The sequence below is a fragment of the Podarcis cretensis genome, assembly GCF_951804945.1.
Source record: "Podarcis cretensis genome assembly, chromosome: 2".
In the NCBI taxonomy this organism is placed as follows: domain Eukaryota; kingdom Metazoa; phylum Chordata; class Lepidosauria; order Squamata; family Lacertidae; genus Podarcis; species Podarcis cretensis.
In genome coordinates, this window is record NC_137171.1 from 113,869,681 (window position 1) to 113,896,548 (window position 26,868).

General features: G+C 47.4%; 1 protein-coding gene and 1 long non-coding RNA gene across 6 annotated transcripts in view; one reads left to right on the top strand and one right to left on the bottom strand.

The window, feature by feature from the left end:
• The window catches only part of LOC307209176, a 139,247-nt gene that overhangs the window by 39,434 nt on the left and 72,945 nt on the right, over positions 1-26,868 (bottom strand). The gene's annotated exons all lie outside the window — the stretch shown is intronic.
• On the top strand, positions 705-26,862 carry LOC307208463 (uncharacterized protein). 5 transcript variants are annotated; one of them, XM_079963054.1, is made up of 5 exons: positions 4,318-4,424; positions 19,294-19,420; positions 20,765-20,869; positions 22,930-24,111; positions 26,085-26,862. In XM_079963054.1, the coding sequence occupies exons 1-5, from the start codon at positions 4,395-4,397 to the stop codon at positions 26,300-26,302; spliced, it is 1,662 nt and encodes a 553-aa protein (XP_079819180.1). In that variant the 5' UTR covers positions 4,318-4,394; the 3' UTR covers positions 26,303-26,862. The 5 variants fall into 5 exon arrangements, with proteins under 5 accessions (XP_079819176.1, XP_079819177.1, XP_079819180.1 ...); XM_079963053.1 differs by lacking the exon at positions 26,085-26,862 and adding an exon at positions 24,432-24,484 and having other exon boundaries at positions 4,380-4,424; XM_079963052.1 differs by lacking the exon at positions 4,318-4,424 and adding an exon at positions 12,390-12,497.

The following is a 26,868-nucleotide window of genomic DNA, read 5'->3' on the forward strand; positions in this document are numbered from 1 at the left end:
CTCCCTCGGCCAGTAAAGCGAGATGAGCGCCGCAACCCCAGAGTTGTTCACAACTGGAGTTAACTGTCAGGGGTCCTTTACCTTTTTTTAAAAAAAACAACTTTGATTTTCTATTCATAACAAACGTAATAATGCAAATACATGGGCATTGGGCAATGACAAAAGTTCCTTTAGAAACACAATTTCAAAATCTGGTCTCTAGAAACTCCTATAACATGAAATAATAATAATAATAATAATAATAATAATAATAATAATAATAATAATTTTTTATTTATAACCCACCCTCCCCACCAAAGCCGGGCTCGGAGCGGCTAACAACAGTAAAATAATACAGCATTCTAAAATCAATTCATTATAAAATCAGTTCAAATCAAATTGATGGCAACCATTGGGCTAGAGTTCTAAGAAGAATTACCAAAGGATAGGTATATTTAATAGGTGTAAATATATAATGCAATCTACTAATAATTATAAATAGCAGAATGTAGGCACCCTGTCTATAGAAATGAGCAAACCAGTGATATTTTAGGGAGCAGGCTAGCATCATAGGAGCCTACACAACACAACACACTGTTGCTGTATGTAGGTTTTATTTGTTTTTTATCTTACATTTTGGAAATGTACATCCAGTTTTTTTTTCTTTGAATTTTTTTGGGGGGCCCTAAGCCATAGCTTGTTTGCAGCAAGGCCGGCAACAAAATATTGCAGCCAGAGCGTTCTGGTCCCCATCTGCGAACACCTTCAAGACCCTGCGATAACGTTGCCCTGGAGGAAGAAGAACAAAAAGACTACATTTCCCAGCAGCCATTGGGAATGCGGCCTGCCCATTGGCTTGAGAGGGTGGCGAAGGTGCCGAGTGATTGGCTGAGATGGGGAAAGGGGGCGGGAGACGTCAGAGCTCAACATTCCACCCAGGGCAAGAGAGCCAGGTGGGCATTCTCTGAATTCGCAAGAAACTGAACATCTTTATCTTCCGGATCCTAAATGGAGGTAAGGCTGGAAAAATGCATCACTTGGAAAGAGTGTGCGAGGAGCTGTTTTATATTTGCATAGCATGGGCAAATGGGGCTGACTCCTCCCTTTGTTTGGTGGGTCCCCAGTATTGATTTCATTGTTTTTATTTTGCTTTTCGATGCAGAAGGGAATAGGAAGCGGCTGCACTTTGCATCCCTTTATGTACTTGGGAAGAGAGGGAAATGATAAGAAAAGACCAAATGTGACCTCAAAAAATGGCGGAGGAGGGGGGAGGAGGTGTGGATAGAGAAAAGAAAAAAAGAGATAAACGTTCAGACCGCTGTAATCCCCGAAAGAGCTTTCTTTTTCTTTTTCTTCGTTTGTTTTGAGAAAAAAACCCCAGCCCTTAAAGGTGCCTTGCATGCATGTGATCTCAGCGCACTTTTGTTCATTGTTAAAGGAACTGGACAGTTCCAAGTAGTGGGGGATTAATTTTGCAATTTGATTGTATTATTGTTGTATTATTTTATTGTTGTTAGCCGCCCTGAGCCCAGCTTCGGCTGGGGAGGGCGGGATATAAATAAAAAATTATTATTATTATTATTATTATTTAGATATCACAAATGGGCCTTTTTTTTTAAAAAAAAAAGCAACAACAACGAGTTATTGGATTTTCTTAGGAAATGGCAAATCTGGATTAAATGGGAGGTGGGTGGGAGAGAAATATAAGATAGTGCTTTTAATATGAGCAATGCCACATAGATATTGTGTGGAATTTGCATGTGGTAGAGGTAGAGCATTGATCTCACAACACACACCTGGCCGGAAAGCCCCCCTGATGTTCTGAACTTGGACAGAAGCTCATATTTTCAAGTGCTGATGCGCTAAATCCACTCCCTTAACGTAGCTGGCGGCTGTGTTTGCTCATAATTGCAATGCTTTCAAGCTGGGCAAGGGGGACCTTTTCTCTCTAGGGGGTGAGATAAAGAACTTCCTCAGGGGCAACCTTTGACAGATGGGCGGGGCAACCCACCTGTCAATCACATGACATGTCCTGCTCACCTGTCAAAAGCCACCTGCGGGCCTTGCAGAAGTGACCCAAGTGTTGTAGTCTATTCTACCACTGGCATTGTGCTGTGTGGAAAGACTGCTCCACCTGCAGCCTGAAGTAGCACATTCCAGAAGCAACTTTTTTTAAATCAAGGGCCGGGACAGGAGGGGAGTCGTGGATGTGGGAAGATGGGGAGAGTCTGGGCTGAGTCAGTGGGGCAAGGTGCCTTCTGGGCCAGCTGCTTCCTGTTCCAGGTCTGCGCCCTGTTGTTGTTGTTGTTTAGTCGTTTAGTCATGTCCGACTCTTCGTGACCCCCTGGACCAGAGCACGCCAGGCACTCCTGTCTTCCACTGCCTCCCGCAGTATGGTCAAACTCATGCTGGTAGCTTCGAGAACACTGTCCAACCATCTCGTCCTCTGTTGTCCCCTCCTCCTTGTGCCCTCCATCTTTCCTAACATCAGGGTCTTTTCCAGGGAGTCTTCTCTTCTCATGAGGTGGCCAAAGTATTGGAGCCTCAGCTTCATGATCTGTCCTTCCAGTGAGCACTCAGGGCTGATTTCCTTCAGAATGGATAGGTTTGATCTTCTTGCAGTCCATGGGACTCTCAAGAGTCTCCTCCAGCACCAGAATTCAAAAGCATCGATTTTTTGGCGATCAGCCTTCTTGATGGTCCAGCTCTCACTTCCACTGGGAAAACAATAGCTTTTACTATACGGAACTTTGTTGGCAAGGTGATGTCTCTACTCTTGAAAACATTTGTGGGCAATGAGATGGGGGGTCTCTTTGTCCTTGCAGGGGCCGGTGGTGACCTTTGAAGATGTGGCTGTGTATTTCACGGAGAGCCAGGGGGTTCTGCTGGATCCCGACCAAAGGGCCCTCTACAGGGATGTCATGATGGAGAATTATGGGAATGTGGCCTCGTTGGGTAAGGATTCTGGTTCATCATTCTGCAAGAAGCCTCGAAATTCACCTGCCCTTCTCTGCATGTTTGAAATGATGCGTATCTATGGCACACTTGGTTTCTTCACTGGGCCTTTTCTCTAAAAATATTCAGGGCAAGTTGCTCAATAGATTTCCCTGTTCACAACAGGCTGAGGCAGACCAGGCTGAGAGAAGACCTAGGCATACTTGAACCATCATTCATGCAACTGCCTCATGCATTCATTGATTGAATATTCTCTCTCTCTCTCTCTCTCTCTCTCACACACACACACACACACACACACAGTGGTACCTCGGGTTAAGAACTTAATTCGTTCTGGAGGTTCGTTCTTAACCTGAAACTGTTCTTAACCTGAAGCACCACTTTAGCTAATGGGGACTCCCGCTGCCGCCACGCAATTTCAGTTCTTATCTTGAAGCAAAGTTCTTAACCCGAGCTACTATTTCTGGGTTAGCAGAGTCTGTAACCTGAAGCGTCTGTAACCCGAGGTACCACTGTGTGTGTATCTATCTATCTATCTATCTATCTATCTATCTATCTATCTGTCCACACACACACACACACACACACACACACACACACACACAGTCGTACCTTGGAAGTCCAACGGAATCCATTTCGGAAGTCCGTTCAACTTCCAAAGCGTTTGACTTTCGAAGCGTGGCTTCCGATTGGCTGCAGGACTGTCCTGCAGCCAATCGGAAGTCGTGTTGGATGTTTGGCTGCCGAAAATCGTTCGAAAACCAGAAAAATCACTTCCGAGTTTCAATCGTTCAGGAGCTGAAACTTTCAAGTTCAAAGGTGTTCGGCTTCCGAGGTTCCACTGTACAGTGGTACCTCGGGTTAAGTACTTAATTTGTTCCGGAGATCCGTTCTTAACCTGAAACTGTTCTTAACCTGAAGCACCACTTTAGCTAATGGGGCCTCCCGCTGCTGCTGCGTGTTTTCTGTTCTCATCCTGAAGCAAAGTTCTTAACCTGAGGTACTATTTCTGGGTTAGCAGAGTCTGTAACCTGAAGTGTATGTAACCTGAAGCGTATGTAACCCGAGGTACCACTGTATTCTATAACTCCAACATTAAGGGAAGAAATTAACAAACAATTGGAAGCTTTCTTTAAGCTCCCAATTGTTCTTTAGCAGGTGCAGTTTTAACTGACATTGTATATCATGGGTGTGGTCTTGGGGCAATAGCCACAGGGTCCAATTTAAGACACTTGCCAGACCTAGTGGACAAGGAGGTTCTGCCCCAATTGTAAAGATATCAGGATATGTGTGGTGGTTGTGTGGTTCCCGCTTTGGGGGTTTGGTTGTGTTTCACCACATCTCCTGTCACATTCTCTGCTGTCTTCTTCTCTGGGTAGGATTTCCATTCACCAAACCTGAGCTCATCTCCCACCTGGAACGAGGGGAAGAACCGTGGGTGCCAAATTGTTGGGGTTTGGATGAAGTTGAGAACTCCAACGCCAGCTCAGGTGAGGGGTCAGGGGAAGCCAACCATCCCCAAACTCTTTCATGATTTCTTGGAACTCTGATCAATAAAAATTTCCTGGGTTACCTCAAGTCATGGTTCTAAAATAGGCAAATGGGCAGTTGTTGTTGTTTAGTTGTTTAGTCGTGTCCGACTCTTCATGACCCCCTGGACCAGAGCACGCCAGGCACTCCTGTCTTCCACTGCCTCCCACAGTTTGGTCAAACTCATGCTGGTAGTTTCGAGAACACTGCCCAACCATCTCGTCCTCTGTCGTCCCCTTCTCCTTGTGCCCTCCATCTTTCCCAACATCAGGGTCTTTCCCAGGGAGTCTTCTCTTCTCTTGAGGTGGCCAAAGTATTGGAGCCTCAGCTTCAGGATCTGTCCTTCCAGTGAGCACTCAGGGCTGATTTCCTTCAGAATGGAGAGGTTTGATCTTCTTGCAGTCCGTGGGACTCTCAAGAGTCTCTCAAGACTGCCTTGCCGTGGCGAAGGGGTTTGAATAACTCAGAGAAGCTATGAGCTATGCTGTGCAGGGCCACCCAGGATGGACAGGTCATAGTGGAGAGTTTTGACCAAACGTGATTCAACTGGAGCAGGAACTGGCAAGCCACTCCAGTATCCCTGCCCAGAAAACTCCATGGACAAATGGGCAGTTAAGATGCATTAAACTGGTGTTTCCCAAACTTGTTTCTCCTGCTGTTTTTGGACTACAAATCCCATCATCCCTGACCACTGGTCTTGCTCGCTAGGTGATGATGGGAGTTGTAGTCCAAAAACAGCTGGAGACCCAAGTTTGGGAAACACTGCATTAAACCAACAGCTGCTGAAGACATAAGCTCCCCAATTGTTGTGACAATAAAATTTTTATTTCTTTTTCTATTTTCCCGACTTGAACCCTGGCAGAGCTACAGTTCCCAGCATCCTTATACTAGAGCTCCCAGGATTCTTTGGTGGAAGCCATGCAGTGTAAATGTGTGATGGGGATGACGGGATGAAAGAGGGATGTGTTTTCATGCTGCTTCGTTACTTGATATTTCATTACCGCCACATTCTTAATGGTTCAGTTTCCCCTTTCAATCTTCTTCCCAGGTTTACAGCTTTTCCTTCCTCCAGAATAAATCCTATTTCTATCTGCCTTTTGCCCCAGCAGATGAGCACAGGGGAAATCACCCACAGGCCACTCGGGAGGGATATCCTGTTCAGAAGTCAAGCATTGCCAGATGTCAGACTCTCCGTACAGGAAAGAAAGCCCATGAATGTTTGGAGTGCGGGAAGTGCTTTGCTGAGAAATCAAAGTTCACGATCCACCAGAGAGTCCACACGGGAGAGAAGCCCTACAAGTGCTCTGAGTGCGAGAAGCGCTGCGCCACCAAATCAAACCTCACCAGCCACCGGAAAATCCACACGGGAGAGAAGCCCTACGGCTGCGCGGAGTGCGGGAAGCGTTTTTCTCACAAATCCTATTTTGTGATTCACCAGACAGCCCACACAGGCAGGTACCCGTATCAGTGCGCCGTGTGCGGGAGGTGCTTTGTCCAGAAATCAAAACTCGCCAACCACCAGCGGGTCCACACGGGAGAGAAACCCTATCAATGCATAGATTGCGGGAAGTGTTTCGCTTGGAAATCTCAGGTCGGGGAGCACCGGAGAAGTCACACCGGAGAGAAGCCCTTTGTGTGCGCCGAATGCGGGAAGCGCTTTTCTCACAAGTCGGTGCTCGTCACCCATCAGAAAGTCCACATCAGAGAGTACCCCTACAAGTGCTTGGAGTGCGGGAAATGCTTTGCTTATTCCACAGCCTTTGTGACGCACAGGAGAATCCACCCAGGGGAGAAGCCTCACAAATGTGCGGAGTGCGGGAAATGTTTTATGTGGAAGTCACAGCTCGGGAACCACCAGCGAGTTCACACTGGGGAGAAACCTTTTCAGTGTTTAGATTGCGGGAAGCTTTTCGCTCGCAAGTCGGAACTGGCGAACCACCAGAGGGTGCACACGAAAGAAAAACCCTTCCGGTGCGCGGAGTGCGAGAAATGCTTCGCTTATTCCTCTGCACTTGCCACGCACCGCAGAACCCACACGGGAGAAAAACCCTTCGAGTGTGCAGAGTGCGGGAAGAGTTTTGCCCGGAGAGCAATCTTTGCGAGGCACCAGAGATCCCACACGAGGGAGAAGCCCTTTACGTGTTTGGACTGCGGGAAAAGTTTTGCTGATTCTTCCACGTTTGCTACTCACCGCAGGGTCCACACAGGAGAGAAACCTTACAAGTGTGCGGATTGCGGGAAGTCTTTCGCCCACAATTCCACATTCGCGACGCACAGGAGAATCCACACAAAGGAGAAGCCCTACGTTTGTTTGGAGTGCGGGAAGTGCTTTGCCGACTCCTCGACGTTTGCGAAACACCGGCGAGTTCACACGGGAGAGACAACCCACAAACGCTTGGCCTATCACTGTTCGGAGTGCGGGAAAGGCTTCGCTTCCAAACCACAGTTCGAGAGACACCAGCGAGTCCACACGGGAGAAAAGCCCTTCAAGTGTCTGGAGTGTGGGAAGTGTTTTGCTGATTCCTCCACCCTAGTAAAACACCAGAGAGTTCACCCGGGCGAGAGGACCCACAAATGCTTGAAATGCCATAAATGCTTTGTTCAAAGTTCAGACCTTATGAGGCACCAGAGGACCTGTGCGGCCGACAAACCTTATACGTGTTTGATGTGCGGCGAATGTTTCCCGTCAACGTCAGCCCTCATCTGCCACGAGAGAGCCCACGTGGATGAGAATTATTATGACTCTTCCAAGCCTTTCCCCATACAATAGAGCTGTGGCTCTCAAGCTTTTTTCAGAGTGGACCACACTTTCAGAATAAAAAATTGCTGTGGGCCACACCCATTTTTTTATTGGAAAAAGGAAAAGAAACACCTTGATTTACGACAAAAGGTAAAGGTAAAGGGACCCCTGACCATTAGGTCCAGTGGAGGTCAACTCTGGGGTTGCGGCGCTCATCTCACTTTACTGGCCGAGGGAGCCGGCGTACAGCTTCTGGGTCATGTGGCCAGCATGATTAAGCCGCTTCTGGCGAACCAGAGCAGCGCACAGAAACGCCATTTACCTTCCCGCCACTTTGACGTGCTTTTGAACTGCTAGGTTGGCAGGAGCAGGGACTGAGCAACGGGAGCTCACCCAGTCATGGGGATACGAACCACTGACCTTCTGATGGGCAAGTCCTAGGCTTAACCCACAGCGCCACCCGCGTCCCACAGCTATTTTATAATGTGACTGTGGAACACCAGCAAATATAATAATAATAATAATAATTTATACCCCGCCCTCCCCGGCCAGAGCCGGGCTCAGGGCAGCTAACACCAATAAAATCACAGTAAAAACATAATAGGGGGGGAGAAGGGGGGGGAACCAATTTAAAATACAGGTTAAAAATACAATTTAAAATGCAGCCTCATTTTAATAATAGCCCATAGATCAAGACCATACAGGGAGGGAAAGATTAGGGGCAGACTGAGTCCAAACCAAAGGCCAGGCAGAGCAGCTCTGTCTTGCAGGCCCTGCAGAAAGTTGTCAAGTCCTGCAGGGCCCTAGTCTCTTGTGACAGAGTCGGGGCCAGTACAGAAAAGGCCCTGGCCCTAGTTGAGACCAATCTAACCACCTGGGACCTCCAAATTGTTGTCGTTTGTGGACCTTAAGGTCCTCCATGGGGCATACCAGGAGCTACATAAGAACATGAATCATTCCCAAAATTTAATTATGAATGAGCCTCTTACATATGCACCTTAAGTAGGTATGCAAACTCAGTGAGAGGTGTGAGCTTGCTTTTTCCGGCTAATCTCATTTGTAGTATTTATTCATTGGTGTTGTCAGGGGCTCAGGAGCAGAAGCACAGGGAAGAGGGGAGATGGAGAGTGAAGGGGAAGAATCTGAGGGCAGCGTAGGGGAAGATGACAGTGGCCCGAGAGATTCCATGAGCCTCTCCAGCGAATCGGAAGATTCACAGAAGGGGGCTCCGATGGCCAGGGCAAGGGGGGTCCCGGGAGGGACACACCAGAAGCTAGGGGCCAGCAGCGACTCCCAAAGCAGCAGCTGGAGATCGGGACCAGTTTCCCCACCAGAGCGTAGCGGGGGGGAAGAGTCCCATGAGTCAGGGCTGACCACGCCCCTATCACTGAGTGAGGGAACGGAGGGGAAGTCAGATCCAGCTAGCCCCCCCGAAGGGGGAAGCAGTGACAGGAGCAGTGTAACGGTCAGGAGGAAGGTGGCCGGGTGGGCGCGCGCGCCAAGTTCAAATGTACAGGCGCGCGGGACAGCAGGGAGCTCGGATTGGGAGCCAGGTCCTAAAGCACGCTGGAAGCAGGGGGAAGAATCCGGGGACTCTTCAGCATCAGAAGAGTCCAGAAAGGGCAACACCCCGGCGGGCAGACGGACCCAGAGGAGGAAAGAACAACGGAAGAGGTGGAGTAAGGCTAGAGTCTTAAACTGGTGTCTGGGGGGAGGAGACTCAGACGGAACTTCGGCGGTCTAGGGTTTAAGACGTAGAGCTGCGCGCTACGGCTTTGGAATGGAAACTGAACTTCAATAAAGACTTTTGTATATAACCACGACCTGGCATTGGTCCTCTGTGAGCTGGGATCTTGGGCAGCTCTGACAGGTGTGCTCCATACCCTATATTGGGGACACGGGTGGCGTTGTGGTCTACACCACAGAGCCGAGGGCTTGCCAATCAGAAGGTCGGTGGTTCGAATCCCCGCGATGGGGTGAGCTCCCGTTGCTCGGTCCCAGCTCCTGCCAACCTAGCAGTTCGAAAGCACATCAGAGTGCAAGTAGGTAAATAGGTACCGCTCCGGCGGGAAGGTAAACGGTGTTTCCGTGCACTGCTTTGGTTCGCCAGAAGCGGCTTAGTCATGCTGGCCACATGACCTGGAAAAACTGTCTGTGGACAAACGTCAGCTCCCTCGTCCAGTAAAGCGAGATGAGCGCCACAGCCCAGAGTCGTTCACAACTGGACTTAACTGTCAGGGGTCCTTTACCTTTACACCCTATATTATCACTGAAACGGGTGATGGGAAAGCTTGTAGTTCAGTGGTGACAAGATTTGGAAACAAAATCGTATGACTTCATAATGCAGGAATGAAAACACTTATACAGTGGTACCTCGGGTTACATATGTTTCAGGTTACAGACGCTTCAGGTTACAGACTCCGCTAACCCAGAAATAGTGCTTCAGGTTAAGAACTTTGCTTCAGGATGAGAACAGAAATTGTGCTCCGGTGGCACAGCAGCAGCAGGAGGCTCCATTAGCTAAAGTGGTGCTTCAGGTTAAGAACAGTTTCAGGTTAAGTACAGACCTCTGGAACGAATTAAGTACTTAACCCGAGGTACCACTGTATATAATAATAATTTTATTATTTATACCCCACCCATCTGACTGGGTTTCCCCAGCCACTCTGGCCAGCTTACAGCATATATAAAAACACAACAAAACATCAGACGTTACAAACTTCCCAATCCAGGGCTGCCTTCAGATAGATGTCTTCTAAAAAGTTGTGTAGTTCCACTGACGACCCCCCCACCCCCCGGGCCCACACAACATCCGCTAGGTTCATTCCTAGAGATCAGATGGCCTCTGGTCTTGAATATCAGCCACCTTCAGACTGCAGACTTGCCACCCACTCAGCAAACACCAGTGAACTTGTGTTTTTCATCTGCTCCACAACACTCGGCTGACAGATGACCGCCTCTGTCCATCGGCCAATTTCCCCCCTCCGCTTGGTGGCATCCCTGTAGTTGGACTGGGAGGGAAAAGGTGGCACAGTTATTTTCTTACAGCTCGGCAGAAGCTTATCTAATAATTTTTGAGGCACTGGGGCCACTAGCTCTCTGCTGCGGATGGTGAACAAGGACTTGGGACATTTTCAGCTTGGAAGAAGACCAAGTTGTACTGAATGTCACAGTATGCTGTGTTCCCTTGAAGACTGCCTGTGTTACTGGAGGAGGTGCAACCAGAGGAGGAGGAGGTGCACACAGAGGCAACTTACCTGGTGGTCATGGGGTATAGTGGTTAGAGTACCTCTCTTGGTTGCTGCTCAAGCTCCTAACCCTTGTACATTTTAAAAATGTACCTAAAAGCAGAAGGTAAATAAAAAGTTGTTGGGGTGAGCTTGTTTGCTTTCTGGGGGCGGTGGGATTGCCTGCTTTTTCTTGTATGCATTTTGTATTGAGCACCAGCAGCAAAATGGGCATTTCATGGATTTGTTTCCATTGTTAAATCTTTTCTGTTTTGTTGCTGTAGCTTGTTTTAAAAATAGAAATCCTAATAATAATAATAATAATAATAATAATAATAATAAATTTTATTTATATCCCGCCCTCCCCAGCCGAAGCCGGGCTCAGGGCGGCTAACAACACTAAAACAGTATGACATTATAAAACATTATAAAAATGAATTAAAATCAAAATTGATGGCAACCATAAACTAAAGTTTTGTAAAGATTGCCAGAGGAGGGGTCAGGCTGCGCCCTGACCAAATGCCAGGTGGAACAGCTCTGTCTTGCAGGCCCTGCGGAAAGATGTCAAGTCCTGCAGGGCCCTTGTCTCTTGTGACAGAGCGTTCCACCAGGTTGGAGCCGCAGCCGAAAAAGCCCTGGCTCTAGTTGAGGCCAGCCTAACCTCTCTGAGGCCTGGGACCCTCAAGGTGTTTTTATTTGAAGATCGTAAGTTCCTCTGTGGGGCATACCAGGAGAGGCGGTCCCGTAGGTACGAGGGCCCTAGGCCGTATAGGGCTTTGAAGGTTAAAACCAGCACCTTAAACCTGATCCTGTACTCCACCGGGAGCCAGTGCAGCTGGTATAGCACCGGATGAATGTGATCTCTAAGCGAAGACCCTGTAAGGAGTCTCGCTGCGGCATTCTGCACCCGCTGGAGTTTCTGGGTCAGTCTCAAGGGCAGCCCCACGTAGAGCGAGTTACAATAATCCAGTCTGGAGGTGACCGTCGCGTGGATCACAGTGGCTAGGTCAGGGCGAGAGAGGTAAGGAGCCAACTGCTTAGCTTGGCGGAGATGAAAAAATGCCGCCTTTGTTATAGCTGCAACCTGCGCCTCCATGGAGAGGGAGGTATCGAAGATTACACCCAAACTCTTAACGGACGGTGCTGGCACTAATTGCACCCCCGCAAGAGATGGGAGTTGCCCCCTCAGTCCCATGTCGTCCCGTCCCAGCCAGAGGACCTCTGTCTTCGAAGGATTTAACTTCAACCGGCTCCCCCACGTCGGCAAGGCGGTGGTCCAGGAGTTCGTGATCGACCATGTCGAAGGCTGCTGACAGGTCTAGAAGAATCAGCAGCCCCGACCCGCCTTTAAAAAATATAACCATCTGGAAGCAGCCTGAGAAAAAAGGGCACCAGCATATTTTTGTGTGTGGAGGGAACACTTCATTCTATCTAAATAAAACCTATCTAAATAAAACCCCCACTCCCAAAAAAAGCCAGTGATTTTGCACCAGAACACAAATGCACAGGCTGTTCCTGTCTTGGATTTTGTTTTTGTCTGCTGCAGTTTTAAAATGTTACGGTCATCTTCATTACCTTTGCAGCAGCATCATTTTATTTTATTTTATATTTATTCTATTCTATTCTATTCTAAATTCTATTCTATTCTATATTTTATTCTATTTTACATTTTATATTCTATTCATCTCCAACCCTACAGAGTACTTTGCGAGCCGAAAAAACGGGTTAAAAACTAGAAAGCAACAGCCCAAGTCTCACAAGCGCAGGGTCAAGGGAGGCGCTGGGGACCATATGGAGGGGGAGAGAACAAGGACTACGATTCCCAGCAGCCCCTGGGCTCTTAGCCCCGCCTCCATTCCCCTCCACTGTACGGAGTCTTGAATATCCCGACAGTGGATTGGCCGCGATAGGTGCGAAGAAGCCGAGGGATTGGCTGAGCTGGAAAAGGGGCGTGGGGAAGCGCGTGAGCGCAGCATCCCCAGGACAGAAGGGGGGGGGGCGTCAGTGAGTTGAGTTGCAAGAGCCGGAAACTGTCCGGAGGAGAAACCCACCTTTTGCAAATGCAGGTAAAAGGTGGGGGGAGTGCATTAACTGAGAGCGGAGGGGGGGGGGCGAGGGGCTTTTTTTTTGGGGGGGGGGTTATGTGTATTGCAACTTGGGGGAATGGGAGGGGGGTGTCTCCTTTGTCTGCTTGAGTTCCCTCCCCACCCTTTTTCATAGACCCAGAGGGGGAAAAGGAAGGGGCTGAGCTTTGCATCCCCATGTGGGGGGTGGTGGTGGTGTGTGCCTGGGTGTGGGGAGAAGGAGGGGCAGAAAAGCAAGGGGGTGGGTGGGAAGAGACCAAATATAACCTCTTAAAATGGCGGGGAAAAGATAAACCTCAGGTCCTTGTAGATCCTGAAAGTGCTTCTGCCTTAGTTTGGAAAAAGCAGCAGGAAAACTAGAAAAACAAGCAGCTGATGCGTGCGTCTGTTTATATATGTCAATCTGCTGTCATTGCATGGTTTCATTTATTTATCTTTTAAGCCACGGATCCAGCGCTTTTATGAGACTCGGATCTTCGGGATTTTGCATGCTGAAGTCTCAGATCCACCTCTGAAATACACGCACAGAGAGAGAGAGAGAGTTGTTGTGTCCTTGGCTGTTTGCGGCATCATAATTTTTTTTTGTGTGTGTGTGTGAGTGTGACTGATGTGGTACCTGCTGGCGCTGCAGTGCTATAAAAGCCGTGCTTGGAGGCATGTCCCCTCACGATGTGTGCGTGCAAGTTCCCCAACGCTACCCTGCAATCGTAACTCAGACAGACTCTCGTAGGCACCTAAAAGACTTAAGGCGTAACCATGAGCTTTTGTGGGTTAGAGCACACTTTGTCCAGCGTCTCGTATCATTGCCTGCTGATGACAACATCGTAAAAAAAGGGGAAAATCTCTGCAACATCGTAAATATCTCTGCCGCAGTGGTGTGAAAACAAAACAGGCATGGATCTTTTTTTTCTAAGCAGGAGACACAAATCTAACGTCTTGTCTCTAACACTTCTCCTTGCTGACAGAATTATAAAAAGAATGGATCGTGTGTCACTTTCCTTGCTTATCTGCATCTCTTGTTATCTGTGTGCCTCCCATTCCTTGTTTCTCTGTCCAGGTTTAGATTGTATGACTCTGGGGGCAGGGACCTCTCTACTGTAGCAATGCACGTGTTGGACAGCAACTCCCAGCCTTCTCAAGCCAGCAAAGCCAATTGTTGGGGATGATGGGAGTTGTAGTCCAACAATAGAGGTTCTCCAGGTTCTCTAGTTCTGCTGTAAAGTGCCAAGGCCCTTTGAAAGTGTGTTATACACGCAGAGCAATCTGGAAAAGGTTTACTTGGATATAATAATAATAATAATATATATATTTTTTTATACCCCGCCCTCCCCAGCCAAGACCGGGCTCAGAGCGGCTTACAAGCAGTAATAAAAACAAGTTGAATGATTACAACTTAAAAACAAAATCAAAATCCAACATTAAAATATTGAAATATTAAAATATTAAAATGTAGCCTCATCGCAGGAGGAGAAGGAAAGGAAAAAAGAAAGAGAGGGAGGGAATCAAATTGGCTCCAAGCCAAAGGCCAGGCAGAACAACTCTGTCTTACAGGCCCTGCGGAAAGAAATCAGATCCTGTAGGGCCCTGGTCTCATGAGGCAGAGCGTTCCACCAGGCCGGAGCCAGAGTTGAAAAGGCTTGGCTCTGGTTGAAGCTAATCTAACTTCCTTAGGGCCCGGGATCACTAGGGTGTTGCTATTTATGGACCTTGAGGCTCTCCGTGGGGCATACCGGGAGAGGCGGTCCCGTAGGTACTAGGTTCCTAAGCCATGAAGGGCTTTAAAGGTCAAAAGCAGCACCTTAAATCTGTCCCTGTACTCTACCGGGAGCCAGTGCAGCTTGAAAAGCACTGGGTGAATATGCTCCCATGGCAGAGACCCCATGAGGAGCCTCGCTGCAGCATTCTGCACCCGCTGGAGTTTCTGGGACAGCTTCAAGGGCAGCCCCGCGTAGAGCGAATTACAGTAGTCAAGCCTGGAAGTGACCATCGCATGGATCACTGTGGCCAGGGCGAGGTGGGAAAGGTAAGGGATATCTACTGTCGGGATATTTAAGGCCCTCTTTAGTTGCTGGGACTGGAGCCTGAGTCAGTTTGCAACCTTAAAGAAGTCAGGTCAACCTTTGTGACACCACGCTCATGGGACCAGTTCTTGAGACTCTGTTGTATGTTTTGTGCAGCAAAATGAGGTGGCATGGTGGAGCTTAGACTGCAGCTGTGATTGTGCTTTGCAGCTTCTGAATGCTTCCCTCAAGGGAAAACATCCTGCAAACAGAAAACTAGTGTAGCACTGAGACAGGTCCTGACTTAGCCTTCTGCCTGTGTTGTGCTGGTTTTCTCTTTGCAGGGAGCAGCGTTCAAAATTCCCACCATGCTGAGAAGTGGTGCTCTGGTGGAGTAATGGCAGGATTCGAAATGATGGCTTCCCTAGGCCTAGTTGGGTACACCATGTTTTGGAGCATGGGGCAGCAGTGGGGAAGGAAAGAAGAGGCCCAGGGCACTATCAGCTGCCCAAGAATTTTGGGTGTTGGTGCTGAGACTTGATAGTTGATATCTACTAGATTACATCTCTTTAAAAAAAAAAATTTGAAAAATTCATGGAAGATTCAACAACTAGCCATGATTGCTAAGAGGAGAAAATGGCGGTTCGAATCCCCACGATGGGGTGAGCTCCCGTTGCTCGGTCCCTCTCCTGCCAACCTAGCAGTTTGAAAGCATGTCAAAGTGCAAGTAGATAAATAGGTATCGCTCCAGCGGGAAGGTAAACGGCGTTTCTGTGCACTGCTCTGGTTTCGCCAGAAGCAGCTTAGTCATGCTGGCCACATGACCCGGAAGCTGTACGCCGGCTCCCTCGGCCAATAAAGCGAGATGAGCGCTGCAACCCCAGAGTCGGCCATGACTGGACTGGACCTAACAGTCAGGGGTCCCTTTACCTTCACCTATAGAGTATGTATGTGCCGTCGTACCTTGAACGGAATCCATTCCGGAAGTCAGTTCGACTTCCAAGACATTCGAAAACCAAACTGCGGCTTCTGATTGGCTGCAGGAAGCTCCTGCAGCCAATTGGAAGCCCTATCGGACGTTCAGCTTCCAAAAATAGTTTGCAAACCAGAACACTCACTTCTAGGTTTACGGCGTTCGGGAGCCAAAACGTTTGAGAACTAAGCTGTTTGAAAACCAAGGTACGGCTGTACTGTAATTATATGAAAAGATAAGACCATCCCTGCATTGCAGGCTCACAATCAAGCAGGCATTGCACAAAAGGATGAAGGATGTGGAGGGAAGAGGAAAGCAAAGCCATTCTCCCTTTTGGTATGATGCTCTTGCCAGGTGGCAGGAGGTGAAGCCTGCCAGCGACATTTGATTCCCTGGCTGATGGCCAAGACCCGAGCATGCCTCCTCTGCATTCCCAAGCAACTTTGGGAAGAAGGGAAGGTTATATATTTAATGAGTTAAAAGAGAGAGAGAGAGAGAGCTAGTAGTAAAGAGCAGAGCATTCTTTCCTGCAGGAAGCGGGGAGGCAAAGTCCCTGAAATTGCGTATTTAGGGAATCGTCCATGGGAGCTCCTGTTGCTCGGTCCCTGCTCCTGCCAACCTAGCAGTTCGAAAGCACGTCAAAGTGCAAGTAGATAAATAGGTACCGCTCTGGCGGGAAGGCAAACGGCGTTTCCGTGCGCTGCTCTGATTCTAGAGAAGCGGCTTAGTCATGCTGGCCCCATGACCTGGAAGCTGTACGCCGGCTCCCTCGGCCAATAAAGCGAGATGAGCGCCGCAACCCCAGAGTCGGTCACGACTGGACCTAACAGTCAGGGGTCCCTTGACCTTTTACTATGGGACTCAGTGTTAGAACATTGGCTTTGCATGTGTAGAAGGTTGCAGGCTTAACCCCAAAAATCTCCAAGTACGGCTGAGAAAGACTCCCTGCCTGAAACCCTGCCGCCAATCATGGAACGTAAATCTGAGTTTGATCCGGCGAGCCAATTCTTGTGTTACCCTAATTATTTATTGATTTCAAATTCTACTTTCAATAAAAATGATTTGCCAGAGTCCTCTAGGTTTTGACAGCTTAGCAGGAAGATATTATCTGCGAAGTGGGAGCCTAATTATGATGTGATCGCTGTAAGGAAGGGGCTTGCCAAATATCACAAGCCCTTCCTGCCTCGGTCAGCAGCTAATGCTTTAATATGTGTGATTTGCTGAATTTTGATTAAGAGCTGGAGCGCCAGTTCTGACGACTCTCCCAGTTGGCTAACTTTTACTGCCGTCGCGTTATGAATGGAAGTGGAAGTCTTGTTAGTTTTGTTGCTGTTGTTTGTAAAATAAAAGAACGTAATATTAAACCATTTTTTTAAAAAAATCTGGCTTCAGTGTGCTGTGTATGGTTCCTTTCATCTAGCAGAATGGAGACTCCTTCTTCAAGAAGGCATATATATATATATGCCATTGATGTTATGAAAGTTTGGGGAAAGTCTTTAAATGTTGACTTAGCCTATGGGTAGGCAAACTAAGGCCCGGGGGCCAGATCCAGCCCAATTGCCTTCTAAATCTGGCCCATGGACCGTCCGGGAATCAGTGTTTTTACATGAGGAGAATGTGTCCTATTATTTAAAATGCATCTCTGGGTTATTTGTGGGGCCTGCCTGGTGTTTTTACATGAGTAGAAGGTGTGCTTTTATTTAAAATGCATCTCTGGTTTATTTGTGGGGCATAGGAATTATTTCTCCCCCCCCCCAAATATAATCTGGCCTCCCACAAGGTCTGAGGGACAGTGGACCGGCCCCCTGCTGAAAAAGTTTGCTGACCCCTGACTTAGCCTGTGACAGAACAAGACCTTCAGCTTCTGTGTCCTATACCGAGAAATACAGAAACTTCAAACACACATTTGCCTCGTTGAAATCAGTGGGAGCTACTTGTGAGTAAACATGCGTAGGGTTGTGTTGTAAAAGTCCAATTATTTGTCCTTTGACTTCTTTGTAACACTTCCTTTTATATTCAGAAAATAGGCAGGTGCGAGTGACAGCTTTAGCACACTTTGCTGACGCGGGTGGCGCTGTGGGTTAAACCACAGAGCCTAGGACTTACCAATCCGAAGGTCGGCGGTTCGAATCCCCACGACGGGGTGAGCTCCCGTTGTTCAGTCCCTGCTCCTGCCAACCTAGCAGTTCAAAAGCACCTCAAAGTGCAAGTAGATAAATAGGTACCGCTCCGGCGGGAAGGTAAACGGCGTTTCTGTGCGCTGTTCTGGTTTCGCCAGAAGTGGCTTAGTCATGCTGGCCACATGACCCGGAAGCTGTACGCCGGCTCCCTCGGCCAATAAAGCGAGATGAGCGCCACAACCCCAGAGTCGGCCACGACTGGACCTAGTGGTCAGGGGTCCCTTTACCTTTACCTTTAAGCAAATAAAGTCAGAGACGCTAAGCTCAGAATCCCAGGGACTGACAGTAAACAAAACTTTCATGTAAGTAAGCAAACATCTATGCACAATATATAATTTCCAATAAGGAAATGAGGAACTTTTTAAAAGTTGAATGAGTCACAAGCCAGAAGAAAATCTTACTCTGCCAGCAGTCTCCTGGAACCTTGCTCAGCTTCTGCCCCAAAGCCATCCATTAGTTTTTAAAAAATACCTCCAAAAGAGCAAAATTTTTCATAAAAGCAGATATGGGGAACCTGAGGTTATGCAGATGTTCTGCTCCAACTCCTATCAGTTTCTGCAGGACCAGTGGTCAAGGATGGTCAACAACATCTGGAGAGAGACAGGTTCTTTTAAAAGTTCAAGAACTTGCTGAAGACTTTTTCCCCTGAACTTGCTGCAGATATGTTTTAGACAAATGCAAGAGTTAATGGTAAACGATCCACTTTTGCAATAGCAATGTCCACATAACACCGGTCTTGAAAGACCTACACTGGCTCCCAGTACGTTTCCAAGCACAATTCAAAGTGTTGGTGCTCACCTTTAAATCCCTAAACGGCCCCGGCCCAGTATACCTGAAGGAGCGTCTCCACCCCCATTGTTCTGCCTGGACACTGAGTTCCAGCTCCGAGGGCCTTCTGGCGGTTCCCTCGCTGCGAGAAGCCAAGTTACAGGGAATCAGGCAGAGGGCCTTCTCGGTAGTGGCACCCGCCCTGTGGAACGCCCTCCCACCAGATGTCAAAGAGAAAAACAACTACCAGACTTTTAGAAGATATCTGAAGGCAGACCTGTTTAGGGAAGCTTTTAATGTTTAATAGATTATTGTATTTTAATATTCTGTTGAAAGCTGCCCAGAGTGGCTGGGGAAACCCAGCCAGATGGGCGGGGTATAAATTATTTTTATTTTATTTTATTTTTTTACATTTTTTAAATTATTATTATTAGTGGACCAAACCTTCAAGAGTACCTCAGATGTGTTGTTTGGAGGGATGTTCTGGATAAATCCTATGGCATAGAAAGGGAACTTTGCAAATGTGCACCTGTGCCCTTGTGGAACTCTTTCATTTCTGTGGAGTCTGCACAGTTAAAACAAAGCTGTGAATTGTGTTCTTGATGTTTCAAGCATGCATACAAGACGTTTTTATAGAAACATCTCAGGGGAAGAGTTCTCTTCCTGACCATGCTTATTATATAGCAGGGCTGGAGAATCTGTGGCCCTCCAGTAGTTGTTGGTGCTACATCAGCCCTGACCATTGGAAATGTTGGCTGGCGGTGATGGGAGTTCCAAAAAGCACTGTTTCAGAGCCGGCGAGAAAGTGTGTCTGCCAGGTGCAGGAGACTGAGCAACGATCCTTTGTGTTCTTGCAGAGCCTGGTGACATTTGAGGATGTGGCCGTGTATTTCACAAAGGAGCAGTGGAATCTGCTGGATCCCAACCAACGAGCTTTGTACAAGGAAGTCATGATAGAGAATTACGGGAATGTGGCCTCCTTGGGTAAGGAACTCCCTTCTTCCTTGGGGTAGGTGTGCGAAGGCTGTCACTACTGGGAGTTGGGATCCAAAACACTGGAGGGGCAGCAGGTTGGCAAAGGTGGCTTCAAAATATAAGATATATGCCAGTTCCTTCCCCCGTCTCTCCAGTCCTTTCTGCGTTAGGGAAGTTGCTTCCTTCCTTCAGATTTAGTTATGTCAGGGGTGGGGAACGTCAGGGTCAGGGGCCAAATGTGGCCCTCCAGTTGTCTCTGTGTGGCCCTCTGAACTCTTCTAAGGCCACACCGCATGATATCCCTGCTTTTACTTTTATTTCATTAAATTTACCGATGTATTCCACCCTATACCCGTAGGTCTCAGGGCGGTTCACAATATAAAATCTCAAAAGAGTGTGTTACACTCATGAATGTTTTTTCCTGGCTGGGATGCATCTATTAATTAATTAATTAATTAATTAATTAATTAACATTTGTAACAATAATCCTTGAACTCTGAGACCCTTGCTTCCTTTTTAAAAACATTTTTTATTTTTATTTTTTCCAAATTTATACATTTCATTAGTTTTGCAATCAATTTAACGTTTTGAAATTTGACTTCCTTCCCCCTCCTTCTGCGGTTCCATACCATAAATTATTTTTTTTAATACCTTCTGCATATCGCAAACTCATTTAACTTGCTCATTTATTTATCTGCTGTAAATATAAACTCTTATAAAACTGCAAGTTGTTACATTAATCTGAAGGCAGCCCTGTTCAGGGAAGCTTTTGATGTTTAATAGGTTATTGTATTTTAATATTCTGTTGGAAGCCGCCCAGAGTGAGTGGGGTATAAATAAATTATTATTATTATTATTATTATTATTATTATGTTTTTATTTTTGCTTAACTGGGTGGAGGGATGTGTGTGTGTGTGTATGGAGAGAGAGAGAGAGAGAGACGACTGTGTAAGGGTACAATTAGTTTCCAATACAAATATAAAATGTATTGATTACATTTTTTTACATATAAACTGTAGATGCATTGCTCCGCCCACTTTTGCCCCTGGCTCCGCCCACCACTGGAATCTCCTTCCTTGGAGGTTTTTAAGCAGAGGCTGGATGACCATCTGTCATGGCTTCCCCCTAAGAATTCTGGGAAATGTGGGCGCGTTAAGGGCTCTGAGTCGTGAGGAGACCCCTGCTCCCCTCCCAGAGCTACAATTCCCAGAGTTCCCAGGGAAAGAGGGGTGAAGTGTTAAACCACTCTCAGGATGGCAACTCTCTGAGGACAATAGGGAACTTCTTTACCAACTCTCAGCGTCCAAAACACGGGAAAACCATCCTCATCATTCCTCTTCTCTTCCTGAGAAGGATGCCCAGTCCCTAAGCCTGGTCTCATCTGCCGCCTGGAACAAGGAGAAGAGCCCTGTGTGCCCGATTCTCCAGATGGAAGGAAGCTCTTCGACACCTGCTCAGGTGAGGCACTGGTTTGAGCCCGGCGAAGGGTGTTGGCAGCCCTGTGTTGGCTGTGCGTACTCTTAGAATTTGGTGATGTCTCTAAACTCGCTCTGAGAAATGGTACAGCTCTAAACTCGCTCTGAGAAATGGTACAGAAGAAGGAGGAAAAGGAAAAGAAAGGGGGGAATGAGAGGGTGGGGGGGGGGAGAAAATGAACAAAGTAAAAAAGACTTCTGTCCTACAGCTAAATACAGTGGTACCTTGGGTTACATATGCTTCAGGTTACATACGCTTCAGGTTACAGGATGAGAACAGAAATCGTGCTCCGGTGGTGCGGCAGCAGCAGGGGGCCCCATTAGCTAAAGTGCTGCTTCAGGTTAAGAACAGTTTCAGGTTAAGAACGGACCTCCAGAACGAATTAAGTACGTAACCAGAGGTACCACTGTATAGTAATCACTCACTAACATCCAACTTTTCTTTTTTCTTTTTTTTATTTGATTTTATAAAAAATATAAACATACAACAAAAAACCATTCAAAATCCAAATACAGTCATTCCTCAGGTTATGGACATGTTGGGTTGTGCAATTTTGGGTTGCATACTGCGCCGAACCCGGAAGTACCGGAACGGCTTACTTCTGGGTTTCCGCGCATGCGCAGAAGCGCCGAATCGCAACCCATGCGTGTGCAGATGTGGCGCTGCGGGTTGCAAATGTGCTTCCCGCAGGGATCACGTTCGCAACCTGAGCGTCCACTGTATGGTATCAAGATTACTCTGAATCTCCTGACTTCTCCCCATCCCTTCCACGGGTCCTAATAAGATTTACAACTGCATATCAATACTTATCCAAATTTATATTATTCTGAATTATCCATACTTTCCGTTACTTTGCAAGTGTGGTTAAAATCCTGCTAATGTTTTAACCTGCTTACAGTGGTCTTGTAGATAAATTATAAACTTTCCCCATTCTTTTTTAAAGTTCTTGCCTTCTTGAAACATCCAACTTTTCTATTTCCTATGAGCCAATATTTTTCCTATCTTCAACAAATCCAGAAGTTACAAGTTCATTTTCTCTTTCACGCAAAAAATCCAAAGGTTTCCAGTCCTTAATAAATGTCAGTACAGTGGTACCTTGGTTTGCAACCGCTTTGGATTACAACTGCTTTGGATTACAACCACGTCAAACCTGGAAGTACGTGTCCCTTTTTTTGGATTACAACCCATTTTGTATGGATTACAACCCATTTTTTCGGAGGAGGCCCCATTAGCGAAAGCACGCCTTGGGTTACAACCTGTTTTGGTTTACAACCGGACCTCCGGAACGGATTATGGTTGTAAACCAAGGTACCACTGTAGCAATTTTTCTCTAATTAATGAATTGGACTCCTTGGCAGGTTTTGAATAAACACGTCACAAACTTTTTATTGGTAACATATAGATAGATAAATTAAGGATCTTTACAGTTTTATAACATGCAGAGAATTACATGTGCTAAAAAACCAGAAAGAGGAGCTGATGGAAGTCTGGGTGTGGGGTGGGTTTTTCTTTCTTCGGGAGGGAAAAATGGGGAGAAAAAATGAGAATGATCTGATTTTGACGAATTGTTATGTTGAAATTCCTAATAAAAATATTTTTTTTAAAAAAGATTTTTTTCCCAATTAAGCCCATTACCTTGGCCACCTCAGCCAAGCCCAATAATTTTATTAACCATTAATGCATAGCAGGTAGCGCTGTATCTTTCCATCTTTGTGTATACAGTGGTACCTCAGGTTACATATGCTTCAGGTTACATATGCTTCAGGTTACAGACTCCGCTAACCCAGAAATAGTGCTTCAGGTTATGAACTTTGCTTCAGGATGAGAACAGAAATCGTGGTCCGGCGGCACAGCAGCAGCGGGAGGCCCCATTAGCTTCAGGTTAAGAACAGTTTCAGGTTAAGTATGGACCTCCGGAACGAATGAAGTACTTAACCTGAGGTACCACTGTACAACGATCTCACCTCTGTCGTCTGTCCATATGCTTTGTGAGGTGCCTTCTCAGGTGATTTCTCTCTCTCTCTCTCTCCCTCTCTCTGCAGATAACCCTCGGAAAAAGCACTTGTGCACCGTGTGTGGCAAACGCTTCACTCAGAAACCGAACCTCACCCGCCACCTGAGAATCCACACGGGGGAGAAGCCCTACAAGTGCTTGGAATGCGGCAAATGTTTCGGCTGCCACTCGCACCTGATGAGCCACCAGATTGTCCACACGGGGGAGAAGCCCTACAAGTGCTTGGTCTGCGACAAATACTTTGGCCGCAAGGCGCACCTGGCCAGACACCAGGGGATCTACGCGGGGGAGACCCCTTACAAGTGCCTAGAGTGCGGGAAGCATTTTGCCTGCCAGTCCCAGCTCGTCATCCACCGGCGCTACCACACGGGAGAGAAACCCTACAAATGCCTGGAGTGCGCCAAGTGCTTCGCCGACCCGTCGGCCCTGGTGAGCCACAAGCGGATCCACGCCGTGGAGAGATCCCACAAGTGCCTGGAGTGCGGGAAGAGCTTCGTCCAGCAGTCCCACCTCCTGAAGCACCGGCGAGTCCACACGGGAGAGAAACCCTACAAGTGTCCCGAGTGCGGGAAATGCTTCGCCGACCGCTCCGTCTTCGCGAAACACCAGAGGGTCCACACGGGGGAGCGGCCCTACAAGTGCGCCGAGTGCGGGAAAACCTTCGCCCGCCAGGAACACCTCGGGAGCCACCGGAGGGTGCACACGGGCGAGAAGCCCTACAAGTGCTTGGTGTGCGGCAAGTCGTTCGCCCGCCAGTCGCACGTGGTGAGCCACCAGCGCGTCCACACGGGGGAGAAGCCCTGCAAGTGCGCCGAGTGCGGGAAGTGCTTTTCGGAGCGCTCGACGTTCGTCAGGCACCAGAGGACCCACACGGGGGAAAAACCCTACCGGTGCCTAGACTGTGGGAAATGTTTCGGCTCCCCATCCCACCTGACCCGCCACCACCGGCGCCACACGGGAGAGAAGCCCCACGGTTGCCCGGACTGCGGGAAGGCCTTCGCTGACCGCTCGGCCTTCGTCAAACACCAGCGCGTCCACACCGGCGAGAAGCCCTACAAGTGCGCAGAGTGCGGGCGGTGCTTTGCCAACCGCACCCACCTCGTGACCCACCAGCGCGTCCACACGGGCGAGAAGCCCTACGCCTGCTTGGAGTGCGGGAAAAGGTTCAGCGCCAATCGGAGTCTCATTCACCATCAGAGGCAACATATAGGTGAGCTGCTCCTTTTTATCACAAAGGGCAGGTTTGGTTTGTTTTAAATAATTTTTATTTGGTTTTACAGCTATAGAATTACAGGGTGTGGCGATCACACAGGGTCCCCGGACGTTTAATGGTGTATTGATCCCTGTGCCACCACTGTGCTCGCTTCCCTGCTGCCACCAACCCGTTACTCTCGGGTACACACTGAGTCCAGACAGTTGTTGAAAGTGAACCAAAAAAACAAGTTTATTTTACAAACATTAACCAGTTTATGGTTTCTCAGATAATATTCCTGTCAGTATCTTAACTTTAGTTTCTTTACCGGCCTATAGCTTCCTATAGGGAACCAGACAGAGGGCCTTCTCGGTAGTGGCGCCCACCCTGTGGAATGCCCTTCCTTCAGATGTGAAGGAAATAAGCAGCTATCTTCTCTTTAAAAGACATCTGAAGGCAGCCCTGTTTAGGGAAGTTTTTAATATTTAATTCTGTATTGTTTTTAACACTTGATTGGAAGCAGCCCAGAGTGGCTGGGGAAACTCAGCCAGATGGGCGGGGTATAAATAATAAATTATTATTATTATTATTATTATTATTATTATTATTATTACCTTCTGACTGATTAGCTCAACTGTTTGACAGACTCCTCTTAACACATTCTCTCAGTCTCTCACACTAGACTAGCCCAACCGACAGACTTATCTTCTCTGTCTCTTCTAACTCCAGTCTGTCTTCTCAACCACCTTAACTCTAACTCAAAAAAACTCTGTGCTTAAACCTTATACACAGTTAACTCTGCCCCTTGGGTTCCCGTTAGTTAGTCATTTTACAATTAGTTAACCCTTTCCTTATGAACCCAGTAAGATGTCACACACCTAAGAGGGCAAACGCCACATAGGGGTACCTTGTTTTGAGTCCAGGATCCGTTCTGGAGCAACGAAAGGGATGCTCGACAAAGCGCACTCTGCACACATGCGCTGAGCAGTTTGCGCTTCTGCGCATGCTTGAAGTGCGATTTAGCGCTTTTGCGCATGCGTGAGCGGCAAACCCGGAAGTAACCCATTCCGGTACTTCCGGGTTTGCCGCGGACGTTCGCCAAAATCGACGCTCAGCGGGGTAGACGTTCGCGGAGGTTTTACTTACCAATTACATAGCCATATTTAGAGATTTTTCTGTATCTCTGGACTTCCCAGCATCCCCTCCATGGGTCCTATTACTATCCTTTTCAACCAGTGGCGTAGCGTGGGTTGTCAGCACCCGGGGCAAGGCAAGTAATTTGCGCCCCCTAACCCGTGGATTTGCACCCCCTAACCCATGGATTTGCCCTAACCCCAGATGTTGCGCCCTGTCCGGCCGGCCCCCCCTGCACCCCCCACGCTACGCCACTGTTTTCAACTGCATATTATTTTACAGTCCATATTTTATGTCTCTCCATTTTGTCCGTAGTCTTTGCTACCTTACAAGTGCTATTGCAATCCAGCTAATGTTTTCATCTGCTTACAGTGGTTTCTTAAATAAATTACAAATTTTCCCAATTCTTTATTGACGTTTTGTTCTTTTTGGTACCCGGTGAAGTTTTTGCGCTCTGTGCAGCTCTATGTAGAGAGTGCCAACATTAGCCTCGTTTTGGATGTAACCAGAGTTACAGCGTCTTGTAAAAAGCAATCCTAGCTGCTGAGATCACCTCTTCTTCCATAGACAAGCACTGTTTCCAGGAGGAGAACTGAGGTTTCCCCCAAGAAAATATAGTAACCACAACCTTATTTTTGTGCGGACCTGTTTTCCATCCAAACTGACTGGCACTCAACCACCCGAGTTCACTGTTAGAGAGAGAAGTTGGGGGTAAATTATGAGAGTATGAAGGTAAGGTCAGAGTTCTGTGGTCCTTCCGTCATTCAGTTTAGTTCATTGCTCTTGTGGGTGACTGTAGTTTTATAATTCCGCATTGTTCCTGTTGTGATCTCAGCCTGCACTTATTCTCATTCCAGGCTATCCTCTGGCCCAGTGCGTGGAGAACATTTTGTTGACGAACCAAGCCTTGGGGTGTGATGCTGGGGAATCGGTGCAGGAAAACAAACTGTATGAATGGCTCGCATCTGGGAAGTGGCTCAGCCTGCAAGGGTCTCTGGCTCAGAGTGAAGGTGTTCACACAGAAGAAGATGCCTTGACCCAGGATGGCAAAGCGTATGTTGGAAGAAAGCACTGACCTATGGCAGTCAGTTCTCCTTGATGACAGACTGAGGTGACATCACAGTCCAAAAGTGGTCAGAGAAAATGACACTAAAGCTGAAACAAGCTTTTTCCAACACATTTTGAAAATCGACCACAAAATATGGGTGCTTTAGACTTTCATTAGACAGTCTCTCTGATTGTTTCATTTTTTTATAAGGTGTCAAATATAAAATGCCATAAGCTAGCAACTTTAAAATAGTCATAAACTAAATACCATTGCATGTCAGCTATAAAATACTGGTAGGTAGGTAAATACTATTGCATGACTATTATCAAACACTACATACCATTCCATTCCATCTTATCAGATTATGGTAAACACTATTGCATGTCGGTGATTAAATACAAATGTTTTGAATGCCAATTACTTAAATGTGCTTAAACACTAAATGCCATTGCATGCCATCTGTCAAATTTAGTGAAATCATAAAAAAAACTTTGCATGTTAGCTAGCAAATATAGTCAAATACGAATGCTATTGCATGCCGGCTTTCAAATACTAATACTTCTGCATGTCGTCTTTGAAATGCTTTCAAGTAC